General features: G+C 46.0%; 1 protein-coding gene across 2 annotated transcripts in view; it reads left to right on the top strand.

The window, feature by feature from the left end:
• The window catches only part of GALNT14 (polypeptide N-acetylgalactosaminyltransferase 14), a 194,661-nt gene that overhangs the window by 133,012 nt on the left and 43,337 nt on the right, over positions 1-18,312 (top strand). For both annotated transcript variants that reach the window (XM_045011282.1, XM_045011283.1), the window contains exons 4-6: positions 9,898-9,965; positions 12,807-12,872; positions 15,902-16,023. In XM_045011282.1, coding sequence (XP_044867217.1) covers positions 9,898-9,965; positions 12,807-12,872; positions 15,902-16,023 — 256 coding nt within the window. The remainder of the gene's footprint in view (positions 1-9,897; positions 9,966-12,806; positions 12,873-15,901; positions 16,024-18,312) is intronic.

Here is an 18,312-nt window from a genome sequence, read left to right as displayed (position 1 = left end):
TTCTACAAACACTTACTCCAAGGGTAGGCAACCTATGGCACGCATGCCGAAGGCGGCACACGAGCTGATTTTCAGTGGCACTCTCACTGCCCAGGTCCTGGCCACCAGTCCGGGGGACTCAGCATTTTAATTTAATTTTAAATGAAGTTTCTTAAACATTTTCAAGACCTTATTTACTTTACATACAACAATAGTTTAGTTATATATTATAGACTTCTAGAAAGAGACTTTCTAAAAACGTTAAAATATATTACTGGCATGCGAAACCTTAAATCAGAGTGAATAAATGAAAACTCGGCACACCACTTCTGAAAGGTTGCCGACCCCTGACTTACTCTGTCATGGGCATAATGAAGAGAATCCCTGGAAAATGCAAGTGACAAAGAAAGATGGAACCTACGATGAAAAGATAGGGTCAAATTCTGCTTGGTTACACCAGCATAATCTTGATTAAACCCAAAGAAGTCAAGGAAGCTACATTGGTGTTAATTCAAAGTAACAGAAAATAATCTAGCCCTTATTCGATAACTGACTGGGTAAATTCACTAGGATAAATCCTGAGATCATTCCCTTTGATAGCAATGGGTGTTTTTGTGTGGTAGGAATGAGTAAAGACCTTGGGATTTGACCCAAAATACTTTGATTTGTCTTGATTTTTTTCATTGCAATATATTTGCCTGTATTTGATTTCAGAAAGAAAAGTGTCTATAAAGAAGAGGTACTTCAAAGAGAGGCAAATCACCAAGTGCTTTTACGTGTAAAAAGCAAAAAGAAAAAGAACCAAAAAAAAGCAAGCAAGCCGAGTGAAGATCTGGGTAATAGAAAAGCTGGCATTCAGTTTTTAAGAGTGCCTTATAGAGTATCTGATGAAATCCCTGTAACACCGAAAAGCTAACGTGTTCAGTGTTTCTGTTTCCAGTCGTTCCTGCAAACTGTCACACTGGGGGAGTGTATAATCAGCTGTGTTTTCAGTGGTCTCGGTAACTTATTGTCCGATTAATACAACTCAGGTTGCAAATGTCTGTCAGGAATAGTGAATTGGGCCTTGCTGGGAAGTGAATGCATTTTCTCTTGGCCTCTTGGGGAAGTAACTTACTCTTCTATTACATTCAGCCTTTGTTGCACAACTCTTTATACCAGTGGCAGATGGTTGTTACTGGGCAGGTTTTTAGCAGTGCAGCCAAGAACTCCAAAGCGGTAACGTTTAGGGCCTGTAGGCATATGATTCTGATTCATCACACACAGTGGGTTTAGACCAGTGTAGCTCTGCTGACTTTCAGGAATTTCTCCTGATTTACTGGTACACTTGTGCAGGCGAATGGAGAATCAGGCCTGTAGCACCTCGGCAGTGATGTAGGTCTTTAGCTAAGCAGTTTTGGGACTTGGATGGGAAACTTCCAGGGATAGGGCCAGGTGTTGTAGGAAGTGATGTGGGTAATTCAGTGGGGGCGCCCTGTTCTGTGAGTTACTGTGCTGTGGATGGGTGCAAGGGGAATGCGGTGCTGCTGGAAAGTGCTGTCTTTCATAAAGAGGTAAAAAATAAGGTGATATTAGGGCACATTTGGCAAGAGTAGATTCGTTCTGGCCAGCCTGCATAGTGCTTCTCTAAAGTTCCCCAGGTGCTTTCAGTGGGATAATGTTTTCTTCCTCCACTGTCCTGAACAGATGCATAGTGATGCTGTCGCAGAACAGCTGCTGCATTTCAATGATGGCTGAAAATATATACATAAAATCTTCATAGTTTAATGTGATCTGCTCTGAGTGTAGCAAGCAGTGTCATTCGGGGCATGTATCATGTTCATGTATGACTCAGTGCAACTGCCACCACCCACCCATTCAAAAAATACACAGAGCAAATCACTGCCAAACGGGTGGTGAAATCCTGATCATTTTAATGCTGGCTTAAGGGTCGGGTGCTTTTTTTGGAAGCCTGACACTCATGGTTCTTCAGATTGCATTCATGGTGGTCAAGCTAAAGCTAAGCAGGGAAAGTATTTCCTTGCCTGTGGACATTTTTGGAGATTTGGAAGAAATTTCCCATTCCAAATCAGGGAAAAATGTCGAAGTCTCAAAAATGTTTGTGAAAACGTGAAGAAAAAAACTTCAGGCCAATCAAAATGTTTTTTGTTTCGATAATTTTGAAACATTTTGTTTTGATTTTGACCTTTTTTTATTTAACTTTTTTTCTTAAACAAAAAATTAAAATTAGCTGGAAAGTTAAATGGAAAGTTGGAAAATGGGATTTTTTTCATTTAAAAAAATGTCAAGGAGACCTGAAAATTTCTTGGTGGCTTTTTTTTTTTTCTCCAAGTTGGGGAAATTTGTCTATACTGACCTTTTCCAGTGACAAGCTTTGGCCTTGACCAATTGGTATTTTCCAGAAAAAAAAAAGTTTTGTTGAAAAACTCCCTCTAACGTTACTGTTTCCATCTGTGGTGCCCATACCTGTATGGCGTGTGTGATGTAATAATCCTGTAGCGTTCCATGGTCTGGTACAATCTCCTCCCAAAACAACTGGGCATGAAAACATCACCAGTCCTGAGAGCATCCCATGGCTTTTGGTTATGCTACCTATGTTCAGTGTAATAATCAATTTGATTTGATTTGCTTGCTGCTTGTCATTGTCTTAGGGTTAGCTGGTGTAGGAGGCAGTACTTGGGGGAACTGTTCCATAATATCTTCCAGGACTCAGTAACGTAGCTAGTGGGGAGCAAGGGGAGCGGCTGCACATTCTCCAAAAGCGGCACCTTTCCACGCAGCCAGCACTGGGCTCCGGACTTGGAGTCTGGAGTTGGGTTTTGCGTGCGGCCGCTGGCTTGCTCTTGGCTCCGCGCTGCTCTCCTGCATCCCCAGCCCGGCTCGCTCACTCGCTCTGGGGCTGCAGGCAGCAGCAGCTGGTTGCCTGGCTCTCCGGTGATGAGGAGGAGGAGGCTCACTCCCGTCCACAGCTGTCCGGCTTGCTAAGCCGAGCCCCGCTTGGCGCACGCCGCCCAGGCAGGGGTGGGCTCTGCCGGGAGGGGAAGGGGCGGCAGTGCAGCCCCCCAGCGCGACGGGGCTAACGGGGGCTGAGGAGCAGCAGCCCCGTTGGCCCCCAGCAACGCCATGCAGAGCGAGGCGGCCGCACGGCAGGGAAGGCAAACACCTCCTGAGCCGTCCTAGGTGAGCTCTCGCTCCTGGGCTGGTGTTGCAGGAGGCCGAGACCTTCCCTCAGAGTCAGTATTGAACCAGCGCCGAAGCATGACGCTCAGGGGACACTGTGCCGCCATCTCTTAGAGGAAGCTTAAAACCAACGTCCTGACCACGTGTGATCACTAAAGCGTCCATTTCCTCACTGCTTAACCCTCCTGTCCTGGCCAGCGTGGGCGACTGCATCCTGCTGACCCATCTTGCCCCTGCAGTTGTGACAGGAGGAGACATTTTTTCACTTTGTCGCCTCTGTCACACCATTGTGGTGCAAATTGGCTGCCAAGTTCCACCCCAGAAGCAGCTGCATTTCAGGCTGGGATGAATGGTCTCTCTGTCTGTACGTATGTATTCTATAAAGCACAACACATGAAGTGCATCAATGGCAAGTACTGGTATCCTGCTGGCATGATAGCTAGGGCACCATGATACTGTGTTGCATTGTTTGCATCTTTAGTTGTGATGATGCCTCACTGCAGGACACTATTGCATGTCCTGGGGCACAGTGATTATGTGACACCATCACAATGCACTACATTAACATGCAGCTCTTTAATGGCTCATGCTCATGGGACACAGGACATTTACAGCAGTAGAATCATAGAACTGGAAGGGACCTCAGGAAGTTTTCTAGTCCAGTCCTCTACACTCGTGGCAGGACTAAGTATTATCTAGACCGTCCCTGACAGGTGTTTGTCTAATCTTTATTAAAAATCTCCAGTGACAGTGATTCCACAACCTCCCTAGGCAATTTATTCCAGTGCTTAACCACCCTGACAGTTACAAAGTTTTTCCTAATATCCAACCTAAACCTCACTTGCTGCAATGTAAGCCCATTGCTTCTTGTCCTATCCTCAGAGGTTAAGAAGAACATTTTTTCTCTCTCCTCCTTGTAACAACCTTTTATGTACTTGAAAAATGTTATCATGTCCCCTCTCAGTCTTCTCTTTTCCAGACTAAACAAACCCAATTTTTTCAATCTTCCTTCATAGGTCCTGTTTTATAGATCTTGAATCATTTTTGTTGCTGTTCTCTGGACTTTCTCCCATTTGTCCACATCTTTCCTGAAATGTGGTGCCCAGAACTGGACACAATACTCCAGCTGAGGCCTAATCAGCCTATTACTGTCCTGAGACCTACAGGTGAAGTGACAATCCAACTGTATGGAAGCAGGAGACATGCATTCAATTCCCAGGTCTGCCAGTGACTCCCTGGGTGACTTTGAACAAGTCACTTAGTCTGACTGTGCCTCTGTTCTCCATCTGTAGGTATGTCTACATTGGAGCTGGAGGCATCATGCCCAGCTGGACGAGACATACTGGTGCTAGCTCAGATCAAACTACAGTGCTAAAAATAGAAGTGTAATGGCATGAGCACCAGGAGAGGCTAGTCACCTGAGTGCTTATCAAGGGTTTCAGGTGGCATCACAACTCAAGATGGCTAGCCCCTTGCACCACTGTGGCTCTGTTTCTATTTTTAGCACACTAGCTTGATCAGCGCTAGCACAGGTATGTCTACACAAGCTGGAAATTACACCTCCCTTTTCCAGTGTAAACATACCCCAAATTATGGGGATACTTCCTTTCATCCACCCTCTGTAAACTCTTTGTACTCTATATGTACAGCTACTAGCACAGCAGGCCTGACTTCACATGAGGCTTCTAGGCTCTACTGGACTTGTTATTAATAATAATTAATATGCCACCAAGAAATAAGGAAACCATTGGCTGGAAACCAAGCATGCAGCACTACAGTAGGCACCTGTCACTTGGAAGTTAACACGGCTTCCAAGCTTTCAGTTTTCTCACATCAGGACATCCAAGGAGACCTCGACAGAACAGCACAAAAGCCACAATCTGGTGGGCAGAGCTCCTGGTGACTCTGAAGCCCAGCTGGTGCCGACGGAGGAGGTGGAGAAGGAAGGAAAAGGGGGAGAAAGGGGGATTTTTTTTCTCGTGGTCTCTCTTCAGTGGTGTCTTTTCTCCACGAGCAGCGGCAGCCCGGGGAATGACTCTGCCGCAGCTGAGCCGCCACTCTGCTCTGGGGGCGAGGAGTGACAATTACAAACTACTGTATTCTGTGATTTACTTTCTAGAATCTAAAGTATATCTAAGTATAATCTAAAGTTCTCCTGTGAAATGCTGGCTGTGCAAACCCTTCCGTGGCTGGATCATTCTTGTGTTTTTATTTTAAGTAAAAATAAATATGTATAACAAATGTAAAAGTATGTAATTAGTAATTTGCTATGTCGGGTGGTGCCTTTTTGTATATGTTCGCTCCCCCTGATGTTAGAACCTGGCTATGCCACTGCCAGGGCTGATTGGTGCACATGGAGGTGCAGGTTGGGGACAGAGGTTACATTGATCATCATCACCCATTAACATGGCATAGACTGATTATGTTCTCCAAGGTGCTGGCCTCTCTCCATGGGCTGGTGTGGAGGGGATGGGGATGGGCTCATGGCCTCCCCTCCCCTCTCCCCTTTCTGAGTCATTTGTTTCACAGACGGCGCAAGGGCATGTTAGATGCTATCGCAGTGCGCTCTTGCATAGGCCAGCCTGTGGTGGGGGTGCTTCTTGCCCGTGTCTGTTTCCTCCCCCAGCACCAGAGCAGGACACAATCTGGTCCCTAGTCTCTCTTTATTTCCCCTCGGTTTGGTACCTTGGAATCTGCTCCCACTTCCCTCAGGATAAAGGTAATTCCCTTGATGTCCACAGAGTTACGCTGGGGGAAAACTGGTGTCAGTGACCAGGGATTCAGGCCTAACTTTCTTCTGCTGTCCTCCAGTTTTACTTCAGTGTAACTCCATTGGGCCTGATTCTCCCCTGTTCTGTCTCCCTAACTTAGAGCAGCTTCCAGGCTGCTTTTAATTTTTAGCACTGATGCAGGGCCCTTAATGGATCCTACTCCAATGGAGGCTAGCTAGACTCATGCGGCGTGCCGCCCCTCCCTAGCCCCTGCTGCCCACAATGTGCTCCCTACTCGTAGAAGGGAGAGCACACCAGGCTTAAGGCTACTACTAGTTACCGTAGCATCTGAGCACTTCTCAGTCTTTAATGTATTGATCCTCACAACACCCCCATGAGGTAGGGCAGTGCGATGTCCCCATTTTAACGCAGGGGGATCTGAGGCACAGAGAGGTCAAGTGATTTGTGAAAGATCACACCAGGAGTCTGTGGCAAAGAAGGGACTTGAACCCAGGTCACCGGCTAGAGCTCTAACCACTGGGCCATCTTCCCTCTAGCGACGGTGGGGAATTTTCTGCTGGTGGCTTGCAGCCAGTTCCCAGGTGGAGTGGTAGTAAGGGGCAGATCTGAGAATACAACTCCTTCCTTTGACTTCAGTCAAGTGACTCCCACGTTTTGCTGGTATAAGTCAAAGCAGAACTAGCCCCACGCATGTTTCCCTCCTACCAGGTTAGGCAGCCCTATGCTGCACTATTTTCCTCTCTCCTCCCCCATGCTCAGTTGTCTATTTCTTTATTTTGCTGACTCTTTTACAGTTCTTCTTTTCCTGCTGGTTCCCCGAAGTCTGGTTTCCAGGTGATCAGCGCCCGTTAACTATTCCACCGAGTGTGCTATTGCTCTCCTGTCTCTCTGTACTGACGCTCAGCTGCAGTAATTTGCTGAACTCAGCTCCTGCATTTGGCTTTCTTAGTATTTTTATGACAAACCTATTAATAATAATTTAAAAAAAAACGATACTTGACAGGCAGGAACAGCACGTGGAAATGCCTGCATGCAAACTCTGGAGGGAGGAGGGGTGGCCAGACACTTTTGTTAATGCTCTGTGGCTGTGTTGGTGGCTGGCATTTGAAACGCTGTGTTGTCTAACCCCCTGGGGTTAAAAAGGCCAGCAGCCCTGGGGGCCTTGTCCGCATGAGTGCAGCTCCCACCTTTGCAATCCCTGGAGGAGCTAGTGCCACAGAGTGGGTGGGAATATTCCCCAGATAACCTTATTGTGCACCAGGGCTGCGATCAAGGCTTCAGTGTCACTCAAATGTCGCATTTACAGGCTCAGTCCTTAGCTTGTGCAAACTGGCGTCCTACACTGATTTACACCTGGCCCTACAAGGATTGAGACCAGCTCCGCTCTCACATTCACTGGTATAAATCCAGACTAGCTCCCTTGAAACCAGTGGAGTTACTCTGGTTTTATACCCGTGGTGCTTTCAGTGGAGTTAGTGTCAGTGATGGCAGAATTTAGCTCACTGTGTGCAATTCAAAGGCAGGGCCGCCCAGAGGATTGAGGGGGCCTGGGGCAAAGCATTTTCAGGGGCCCCTTCCATAAAAAAAAAGTTGCAATACTATAGAATACTATATTCTTGTGGGGGCCCCTGCGGGGCACGGGGCCTGGGGCAAATTGCCCCACTTGCCCCCCCCCCTCCGGGCGGCCCTGTTCAAAGGCCTGATCCTGTGCAGGGTTGAGTACCCACAGCTCCCATTGATCTCAATGAGAGTTGAAGGTACTCAGCACCCCGCAGTATCAGACCCTCTGTAAAGGACAAGGTGGGTAAGGCATCACTTCCTCATACAATGTTGTGCCCCCTAGGAGAGGGTGAACTTATTCTGAACCCACCTGAACACTGTGGGTTCGAACGTTCAGCTTGAACAGCTACCAGGTAGGAGAGACTGCAGCAAAGGGTTCAGAGAAAGAGAGGCAAAGTGTAATGAACAGACAAGATGGGAGCAGTGTAGAAAGGGACAGAGAGTAAAGAAATTATAGGAAGTGTGAAATAAAGGAGTGGTGTGTGAGAGGGAGATTGTAATGAATACAGTGGGCCTGATTTTTATCTCATTGTCAATTTCATCATACACAACAGACCGACAGAAAAAAATATTTCCATCGATAATTTAAATCTATAAACAGGCAAAGGAAGAAAACGCTGCTTGACAACTTATTACACTTTGATTTAAGGATATTTACTTTGCATATGTTGACATGTGATGTTGACAATTTGTGTTTTAATGGTTATAAAGCCTGAACTTTTTGAATCTCAATATCTACAGTTGTTTAATAATTATTGTCTAAGCCCTCCAATAATTTCCCACAACTGTGAAAATTTAAATAGGTGCAAATAAAAAATGCTTAAAACGCATAATTTTGCATAACTGAAAATTTAAACTGATAATCTAAAAAGATGTTTACAAATAAACATCCATTTTATCCCCTTAAAATAAAAAAAGTAAATTCTGCCAAGCCTACTGTGGCACTCTGTACCTCAAAGCAGCACCCTGGATCCTACATTCACCCCGTCATGTAACTATGATGTATTTCATACAAAGCATGCCATATAAGATATCATAGGAAACATACATTAAAATATACATATCATTAGTGTGTATGAAGTTATGGGATTTTGCTGCATGGTTGTTACTGAAATATGTTATAGGTTTGGGAATCGTCCATTGCTAGTTCTCCACTGACAACAAAGGAGGTGATCCAAAGGATTGAATGACCATTAATCCACAGGGGAGTTGTAAACCAAGGGATTTACAATTCAGTAAGAGAAGCACCACACAATGGGGATTGCTCAGCCCTGTGCCTCAGCAAGGCACTCCAGGCATGCCTGGGCTAGCGTCTTTCCAGGGACATGGACAAAGAGTATAAAATAAGGGACAGTGGCATCGTGCTTTTACCTTTCTCCTCCCCGACCTACTCTGGAAGCAACAAGAATGCTGGAAAGACAAAGACCTGAACTGAGGAGACTGGTCCCAGGCTTAAAGGGAAAGCCTGTGTATTACGGACTGTAACCTACCTTCAATATCCAACGGACCCCAAAATCGTTTTATTTACGTATTATGATTGGGTTTTTTTGTTATTATTTTCTCTAGAGTCTGAACTTGAACTATACCTTGACCAAGAAATTTGAACCTTGACAAAAAATAATTGGCTTATCCCTGTTCTATACGAACAATCAATCCATCATTGCCAGTGCCCCTTCAAAAAGTCAAGCCTGACTCCTTTCCTATGGGCAGGTTTTTACACTAGTATAATTCCATTGACTTCACTGATTTATACTACTGTAAGCGAGGCGAGAACTAGGCCCTGCATTTCTAATGACAGAACATGTAGATGGTATAATTAAGAATAGATTGTAGCTTTCATCCCCATTTCACAGTAACTATACTCCTGGAGGGGAGTTTAAACTATCACCTCCAGCTTCTTTTCTTTTATTAAACAAACCCGCTGTTATCCTCTCTGCAGCTTTTGAAACACAGTCAGCTCACAGTAAAAAGAGGACTTTTCCTCCCATGCCTGTGAGGTTTGAAAAGATGGGTTTTTGACAGGTAATTTTGCTTTGTGTTGGTCCCATTGCCAGTAACCTAACATTAGTTCCAGGGGAGGGGAAGGGATTTTAAGAGGGTTGTACAGCCCCATGTGAAACTTAGCTTGCAATATGCATGTTATTAAACATACATGTCCCTTGTTCCTGTTGAGGTTAATGGCAAATCGCTTCCAGGCTTTGCATGGCTGGGCCAGAGAGGGGAATAGGAACTCTGCGCTCTTTAGAATAAGTAGATGTGACTTCAGGTATCTAATCCGTGGGGACTGATTTCCTGTACATTGCTTCACGGGGACGTCCATTATCTACCTACTGGAAACCTGGCCTATTTTTTGGTTCTTGTCAAAGGTCAGCTCCCACCTTTCCCCATCTCCTAACTTGTTTAGCTGCTCAGGTACTATCATGGACTTTCTCTTTTCATTCCTCAGTGTTTTAAACCGCACCCCTGTGCACCTGGTCCATGAAATCATATTGGTGGATGACTTCAGCGATGACCGTAAGTGACTCTCCATATCTTAACCACCAGGAGACAGACTGCACACAAGGGTGCTGTGCTGGGTTGGGATGACAGAATAAGCAAAGGGATGGGGAGTACACAGCCCTATGTTGGGTGATGGCAGTACGTGGGAGCTGTATTATCTTTCCCATATAGCCCTCTCTGCTTTGAGCTTGGGATTCGAGGGTATGGGGGTGGGCATGGATCTAGAGACAGATTCTTTAAGCTGGAAGAACTTTGTATATCTCATTTGCCTGTTTATGCTGTCTGTTTAATTTTTATGCTTTAACTCAGGATAGACAGTACAACGAGGCTGGTCAGCTTCATTTTCTGTTTATAGTCAGTTTCACTTTCTGGTTTCCATTCACTACAGGGCATTGGTTGAAAATCTGGCTAAAATTTAGACTGTGTACTAGGAAGCTCTGAGAAAACCCAATGGCCAGTAGAGCCACATCCGCAAGTTGTCTTTGGCTTTAAAAAGCTCTAATTTAAACAAATAAACTTTGCCATGCAGAGTTTGCAGTAAAACAGAATGGGAAATTCATTTTTCCAGCCTGTGAAAATTTTTGAGCTTTCAAAAAACAATTCCAAGTAGGACGTGTGAACAATTTCAAAATGTTTTGTTTTTTTTTAAATTTTGAAACAGGAAATTCATCATAAGTGACCCTTTCCCCTGAAACATTTTGGTTTTGAAGAATCAGCATTTTCCAACCCCCAAACCTTTCATCGAAAAATTCCCATCCAGCTTCAGTTTGCAGCCCATATGTTGCCACACGATACTGGTGCATGAGACTCTGAAAGTCACTGTCTAAAATCAGAAGTAAAACTGACTGGTCTGTTTTCATTTTCCATGCGCGAAAAGTATGTAAGTACAAAATCAATACAGCTGTGTGAGAGTCTACCAGTTTTAATAATCTAAGGTGTTGTTAGGAAGGACATTTTATTTTTAAAAAAAGATTTTGAACCACAGTTCACACTTCCCTTTCTACAAAGGGTGGGGTTGCAAATGCTGCATGAGAATTTCAAATTCCAAAAGAGACGATCTGTTTTAATTGAAACCAAAAAATAATTTTTGTTCACAGCAGGCCTGATTCTGATCCCACACCAGTTTTACACTTGTGGTGGTCTGTGCTGGATCTAATTCTCAGTTACACTGCTGTAAGTCCAGGACACCTTTTGATTTAAGTGGAGCTATTCTGGATTTGCACCATTGTACCTGAGAGGAGAATCTCACTTCAAAGGAATAACTCCTGATTTTCACTGGTGTAAGGGAGAGAGATTCAGATCTATTTAGTGACCATTTGTAGCATAGTGAGCCAGCTACAGCTGTGTCATGAAATTGCTGTAAATTACACATGGGACCTGATTCTCCCTCCATTACACCCATTTTACACAGGGCCACTCTGTTGAAGGATGTGGGCCAGATCTCAGCTGGTGTAAATGGGCATAGCTCCATTGACTTCAGTGGAATTACTCTGATTGACCCCAGCTGAGGATCAGGCCCAGTGGTGTTACACTGGTGTGACTGAGTGGAGAATCATGGCTGTAGAGTGAAGTGAATAAGAGAACAGGTTTAATTGGTACAATGAATGCTCATTGCATCACTTTAACTTGCACACCAAGGGGCTGCAAGGTGTAGCAGAAAAGCAACTAAAAGGAGGATGTAAAATACACTTATACCCATTTTCCAAGCAATTTACTCTCTACTTGCCAACACTCAAAGGCTATAAATAGGGCTGGTTGAAGTGCATATTAAGCACAAAGAGTCTGATTCTGATCTCACGCTGCCATAAGAGCCTGATCCAAAGCCCACTGAAGTCACTGGAAAGACTCCTGTTGAATTCAGTGAGTTTTGGATCAGATTCTATATCAAGAGCAACTACACTGAAATCAATGGAGTTACACTGATGTGAAACTATTGTGACTGAGGTACGAACCAGGCCTGGAGCTTTTCAGTCTGCTGGAAGAGATGAGAATAGGTGTGATGTTTGAGGGATAGAATAAACAAATGACAGTTATTTGGCTAAAAAATATAAGGCACTTACCTTCCTAAAAGCAGAAAGTTGTTGGGCTAGATCTTCATCTGCATCAGAGCTCCACATGGGACAAGACGGAGAGAGGAAGCAAAGGTGGCTGTCAGTCACCTTTGCACTCCCCTAAGTCCTTTAGGTATCAGAGGTCACTTTGGTGCCTGCCTAACTTAGAGCAACCTCAGGGCTGCTCTACATTGCACCCAGCTGCAACAGGCCCCAAGGAGCCATTCTACAGCTGGGATTGCCAGAGTACAGTAGTGCTCCATTTATCCCTTCCTTTCACCTTCGCCATGCCCTTTAGGCCACCCAAGGGTTTTCTTGCCTCATGAGGGAACAGAGACAATGGGGGTGAGGTAATATCTTTTATCAGACCAATTTCTGTTGGTGAAAGAGACAAGCTTTTGAGTTACACAAAACTCTTCTTCAGGTTTACTCATGTGGCTGGTTATCTAGATTTACACTAGTGTAAATGAGGTCAGAATCCAACCTAAGCCCTGATTCTCCTCGTGCACTGATTTTACATTGTAATTCTATTGGACCATATCCTCAGCCCTTGTAAATCCATCTAACTCCATTGAAATAAATGGACTGATTTACACCAACTAGGTAGCTGGCCCATTTACTTCAGCAGAGTCACTCGTGATTTACTCAGATGTGTGATCAAAATCGAGCCCAGTTTCTATCTGAGGTGCCACCCATGAAAAAAATAATCGTTCCTGCCCTCTTAATTACCTTGTGAGGCCCACGCCTGGTGAAAGTTATAGCTTCAACACTGATGTGTTCTGTGCCTCTGTTTGTGTTTCCAAAGCTGATGACTGCCGTTTACTGGGCAAGTTACCCAAGGTGAAATGCTTGCGCAACAGGCAACGAGAAGGTAAGATCCTGTTGGTGAGGACACAGGTGGGTGGCGAGAGAGAAGGAAGTTCCTGGAGGTGGGGAGAGAGCTGGATACCCAGTTGAGTTGGCAGGAGTGACTGTGTTGGGGTGATGTGGTCACAGGGAGCTCTGCCGGACTTCTGCAAATATCAGTGACTCTTGGCTCCCAGGGGTGAGAGCACTAATAAAAAGAGATGTTCAGAAGGGCCAGGAATCGAAATGGATTCCCCCCCACTCAAAGAGATTGGACCTATTAAGATAGCCAATGAGGCTCAGCTGCAGCTTATTAGCCAGAAAATTAGAACAGGCAAAACAAAGCCCGGGGACTTCTTTTTAAAGCTGTTTGTTCTAATGAAACAGACGAGATCAGCTCCTGCTGCCTCCATGGGAATTTAAAAAAAAATGTAAATTAATTATATTTTAAAGATTAAGAAGCTCTGTAAGGAGGATGAACGTATGCCTTGGGGGGCTATTGCTGGCGACCTCCGGGTACACTTTGCCATCCAGCCCCAGCATCTAAATGGCTATTTTCTAATGCCGCTTTACAGTATTAAAAAATAAAAATAAAATAAAAGTAAATCAAAGAATGTTTTTAGTGGCAAGCCAAAGGGATGAGCTATAGGGATTTTGTGGAGTGGGGAGATAGGGAGGATGGGGAGTAGAGGGGGTTTATCTGAGTATTCTCCTGCTTGGCTGGATTTGCTATGTTAGACTGGGGTGAATCTTGAGTGGCCCCTTTGATTTTAGAGAATTTCTCTGCATTGACACTGGTCTAAGTGAGTCACAATCTGGCCCTCTCTCTATATCTGTATCTGGATTTCTGTCTGGCTTTCTCCCAGCCAAACTGTGACACCCCACCACATGCACTCCACATACAGATATGCTCCTCCATGGCATCAGAGTGTCCTGACCCAGTGGAAATGGGTTCTGCTGCAGATGCTGGTATGTAGGGAGTCATGATTTGGGAACCCAGCCCAGACAGGTCACATCCACTTGTACACCACAGAGTTATACTCCATCGAGGCTCTTTGCACGCTGCCTGTAGGCAGCTGGAGCAAGGGTGTGATGGAGATGGTAGGCCCCTAGCCAGGGGCGGCTCTAGAAATTCCGCCGCCCCAAGCAGGGCGGCGCGCCGCGCCGCTCACGCTGCCCTTCCCCGGTCCCGCGGCCGGGGCAGAAGTGCCTGCGGACGGTCCCGTGGTCCCGCGGCTCCAGTGGAACATCCACAGGCATGCCTGTGGGAGCTCCGTCCGAGCCGCGGGAGCAGCGCACCCGCCGCAGTCATGCCTGCGGGAGCTCAAGCGGAGCCGCGGGAAGAGGGGACCCTCCGCAGTCATGCTTGCGGCAGGTCCGCTCGTCCCGGGGCTCCGGTGGACCTCCCGCAGGCATGACTGTGGAAGGTCCGCCGGAGCCAAATGCCGCCCTGCCAGCACAATGCTGCCCCACATGCCTGCTTGGCGCGCTGGGGTCTGGAGTCGGCCCTGCCCCTAGCTAGATGACAGAGCCTGGAGCTGCCATAGAAGTTGTAGAGTGCAGTCTTGGGGGATCCTCCATTCTCCAGTCCACAAGGATATCCCTAGTAAACCGCATAGTCACTCAGGTTGCCCCAGGTTCCAGGGTTTGGCCTTCTGTCTGTCTCTTGCTCTTGCTCTGACTCTTGGGGTATGTCGCAGTCCCTTTCCTCCAGGTTCTTGTAACATAATTATCAATGGACTCCTTCTGCCTGTCCCTGCAATGCTGCTTCTTGCCTTTGTGATCTTCTATTTCCCAGCATCCCTCAGTTCCTTGTTGTCTCCTTTCATCCCACCACCACTACCACCGACGGTGCTATTCCAGCACCGCCTCCATTCTTGTGTCCCCATTTAGTGCTCTCAGCTATCCTTGGTCAAGGTGCAGGTCCTTCCGTTTGTGGAGGGTCCCTCCATTTAGTTAATGCTGCTGGTAATTGGCAAATGGGCAGTGTGCTGGAGGAATGAGCGGGGAGGAGCCATTTGACTGGTAGATATCACATACACAGAGACAGTGGAGAGATGTAACTGGTGGAAGGAGGACTTCGTGTTCATCTTTAGAGATCAAAAATTAACCAAACAATCCAACCCTAAATCTGCGTTTCTGAGTAGTTCCCCATGAACTGTAGTATCACAGCTAGACATACCCACTGTATTTACCTGTCTCTTTCTCACATACACAAATATCCACCTCCTACGTCTGCCAACAGCCAGGTGGGAGTAAGTGAATTATAATGGACACAGCAGGCTTGTTGCTCCTTGGGACCAGCACTTGAGATGTCCCCCTCCTTGATAAAAGATACGTTTCTGCTGAGCATCCTAAGCCGATGACCTTTGATGCCACAGAGGGCAAGACATCAGTGGGTCAGTAGATGGACCCAGCAGTGGGAAGTCAAGATGAATTTTAGGGATTAGAGAGAGAGACCTAATATGGATTGACACTACGGTTATGGACAGTCCTCCATCCCTACACCTGGCTTCCATGGACATAAGTGGGACCGTCACTGGTGGATCCAGTGAACGTACAGACCGAAACCACAGACTTACTAAGGAGACCCACTCACTCTGTGTGGCGGAGGATGGATGGGGGTTGTTGTTGGTGGTGGTGTGATAAAATATTTCTTCAAATTCCCCTCTCCTTTGTCACTGCTGTTACAGACACATTCCAAGCTGAATTAAATTTGCATTAGATTATTGTATCTGTGGGGGTTACTGAAGCATTTTAAGTCTTGTTTTTTCCCCAGGAAAGTGGCAGCAGAAATAATTGCATGAATTAAGAATTGGTGTAAATGCCATAAAACAGTAATCTAAATGGCCCCTTAATTTACTTTAATGACCTTGGACAATGAGGGAGGTGGCTTGTTCACACCAAACCCCAGGTATGCACATGTGGGATGGAGGATGGGTCGGGGCTCAAGGGTTCTGTGTGTGTAGAATGTGCTTTTGGGGAGTCCACTAAGCCCCTTCACAGAGACGCATGCAATCTGCGCTGCACCTGAGCTTGCGTGTATCTGAACAGGTTTGATCCGGTCCCGAATCCGAGGGGCAGACATGGCACAGGCAGGAGTCCTGACCTTCCTAGACAGTCACTGTGAGGTGAATAAAGACTGGCTGCTGCCTCTCCTGCAGAGGATCAAAGAGGTAAGTGTCTCAGAAAACCAGGTCACCACTCAATTAGCACAAGTCTTGGCAAAATGCACCAATAGCTTCTCTTATGGCCAGTGGTGGACATAGGGTGACCAGACAGCAAATGTGAAAAATCGGGATGAGGATGGGGGGTAATAGGTGCCTATATATGAAAAATCCCCAAATATCGGGACTGTCCCTATAAAATCGGGACATCTGGTCACCCTAGGTGGACATGTGTCGGAACGTTCAGGGCTGACCCTCAGTGAGGTACCTGCCAAGTTTTTCTTTCTCTAGCCTTTCTTTAGCATGCATTAGAGTTTTCTCTTTCTCTCTCCTGCTCCACTGGTGATCCCAGTTGGCCTAGTTCATCCCTGATGTACTGCCGCTGTAGTCAGAAGGATTACCCTGGCTGTGCAATAGTGAGTCAGTCCCAGCAGATGATGGGTATGTTGCAGAGACAGGAGGCAAGGAACTGGGCAGTGTGTGTGTGCAAATCAAGTTAGCTGAACCCCTGGGTCCCTGTTGCAATTGCTGAGAGGCAAATGCTGAGTGGTGCAAGGGGAATAGGTGGGCATTGCTCCAAGGGACTTTTCAATTAGCCTCATGTAAAAATGCCCAATACTGATGATTTAGGGCTCTTTGAATAAGGGTTGAATTTAATTTCATGCTAATTAAACTTTAATAAATGGATTTAATAGGTTTAAATTCTGCTGATTTCACAGCAGACAATGATGTTCTCCTTCCACTAGAAACACCTCTCCCCTCACCCTGCCTGCCACAAATAAAAGGTGGCGTGATCTTGTGGGTTCAGTGTAGCATCTGGGAACAAGGAACTCCTTAGCTCTGCCACTGGCTCCTGTGACCTTGGACCTCACCGTGCCCAAATTTCCCCCTCTGTAAAATGGGGATAATTATACGTATGCGCCTCACAGGGACATCACATGCAGATTTTAATTAGTTGCGTGGTTAGCTGTGCTTGGAAGATGAGTGTTTATGGATCATTAGAAAGATCATTATTGTTACTATTATCAGGAATGTGTGTTTCCTGGTAAATACTGTTATTCATGATTAAAACAGTTATTTGTATATTTTATTATGAAATATATGAACATATCTTTGGGGAACTGGTGCATATAGGGGTGAAATGCCTTGTCTAAGTTCACAATATTATGTAAAAATTGGCTTGTTTTGCCATAATCCTGCCCCTTGTCTCTCTCATCACTCTGCTGCATCTTCTCACGAACCTACCTTGCCCCTTGTCACAAACTTATGTTGTTCCATGTGAAGCTCCGGTGACTTGGTGGGGGCAGAGGTCCAGGTTAATTTCCTAACCTGTGAGCTCTCAGGGTCAGGCCTTTTTACTGTGTTTGTGCAATGCCTACCCCAACGGGGCTCCAGTCTCTGACTGAAGGCGGCACTAAAATACATCTAATAAATACTGATGTAATCACAATGACACTTACATATTATGAAGACTCCGCTCTGACCTGCCCCATTACAGGGTCTTCCACTAACGTTTATTTCACTGCTTGTTTCTCACCCTGGATATTGCTTTTTAACACTCCTCCCTCCCCTTCCCGCCACGTTTCCCTACTCCAGCCAACTCCTCCCTGCATTTTAACTCAAGAGCAACAGCATCTTTCCCGTTGACGTGTTCTGGCAGAGTGAAAGCGAGCAGGGTGGCAGTCAGGACTGCATTTCCCTTGCAGCGCTGGGGACCGTAGCTCATGCTCAGAGTCGATGTGATGGATGAATGTGGATGGCAGAGGCAGCAATGCCGGAGGAGTTTCATTACAACCGAGCGGCAGGAGCATGGTTTGAATGTAACATTAAAGCCAAACATCACCTCTGCTAACTTCTGATTTGTAATTCTATTGTAAATATGTGCATGGCTTGAAGTAGAAGCTGGCTCTGTGGTTAGCACTCTCTGCTGGTCATGCTGCAGAGGACCTGGATTCAGTCACTCCCTAGAAGTTGACAGGGACTTTGTTGAAGGGTGTGCTGACATTTTGAGCCAAGTGAGATCACTGTGAAATAGGACTTTAAACAGCTAGAAGAAGGCTCAGTGGCTTAATCCACTGTCAGGTCCCCACTTGTGGAGACCTGGATTTAAATCCTACTTTAGGACAAAGACAGCATAGTGGGTTCATCCTACTTCCTAGTGGGCATTTCCCCCAGCTTGCTAAGCCACCACGTAGGCGTGGTCGATGCACTCAGTGGTCTCTGAGATTGGAATAGCAGGGGTTTGGTCCTGCTTTGAGCAGGGGGTTGGACTAGATGACCTCCTGAGGTCCCTTCCAT

This window comes from Mauremys mutica, chromosome 3 (assembly GCF_020497125.1).
Source record: "Mauremys mutica isolate MM-2020 ecotype Southern chromosome 3, ASM2049712v1, whole genome shotgun sequence".
Taxonomy (NCBI): domain Eukaryota; kingdom Metazoa; phylum Chordata; order Testudines; family Geoemydidae; genus Mauremys; species Mauremys mutica.
This window is presented reverse-complemented; position numbering and strand designations above follow the sequence as displayed.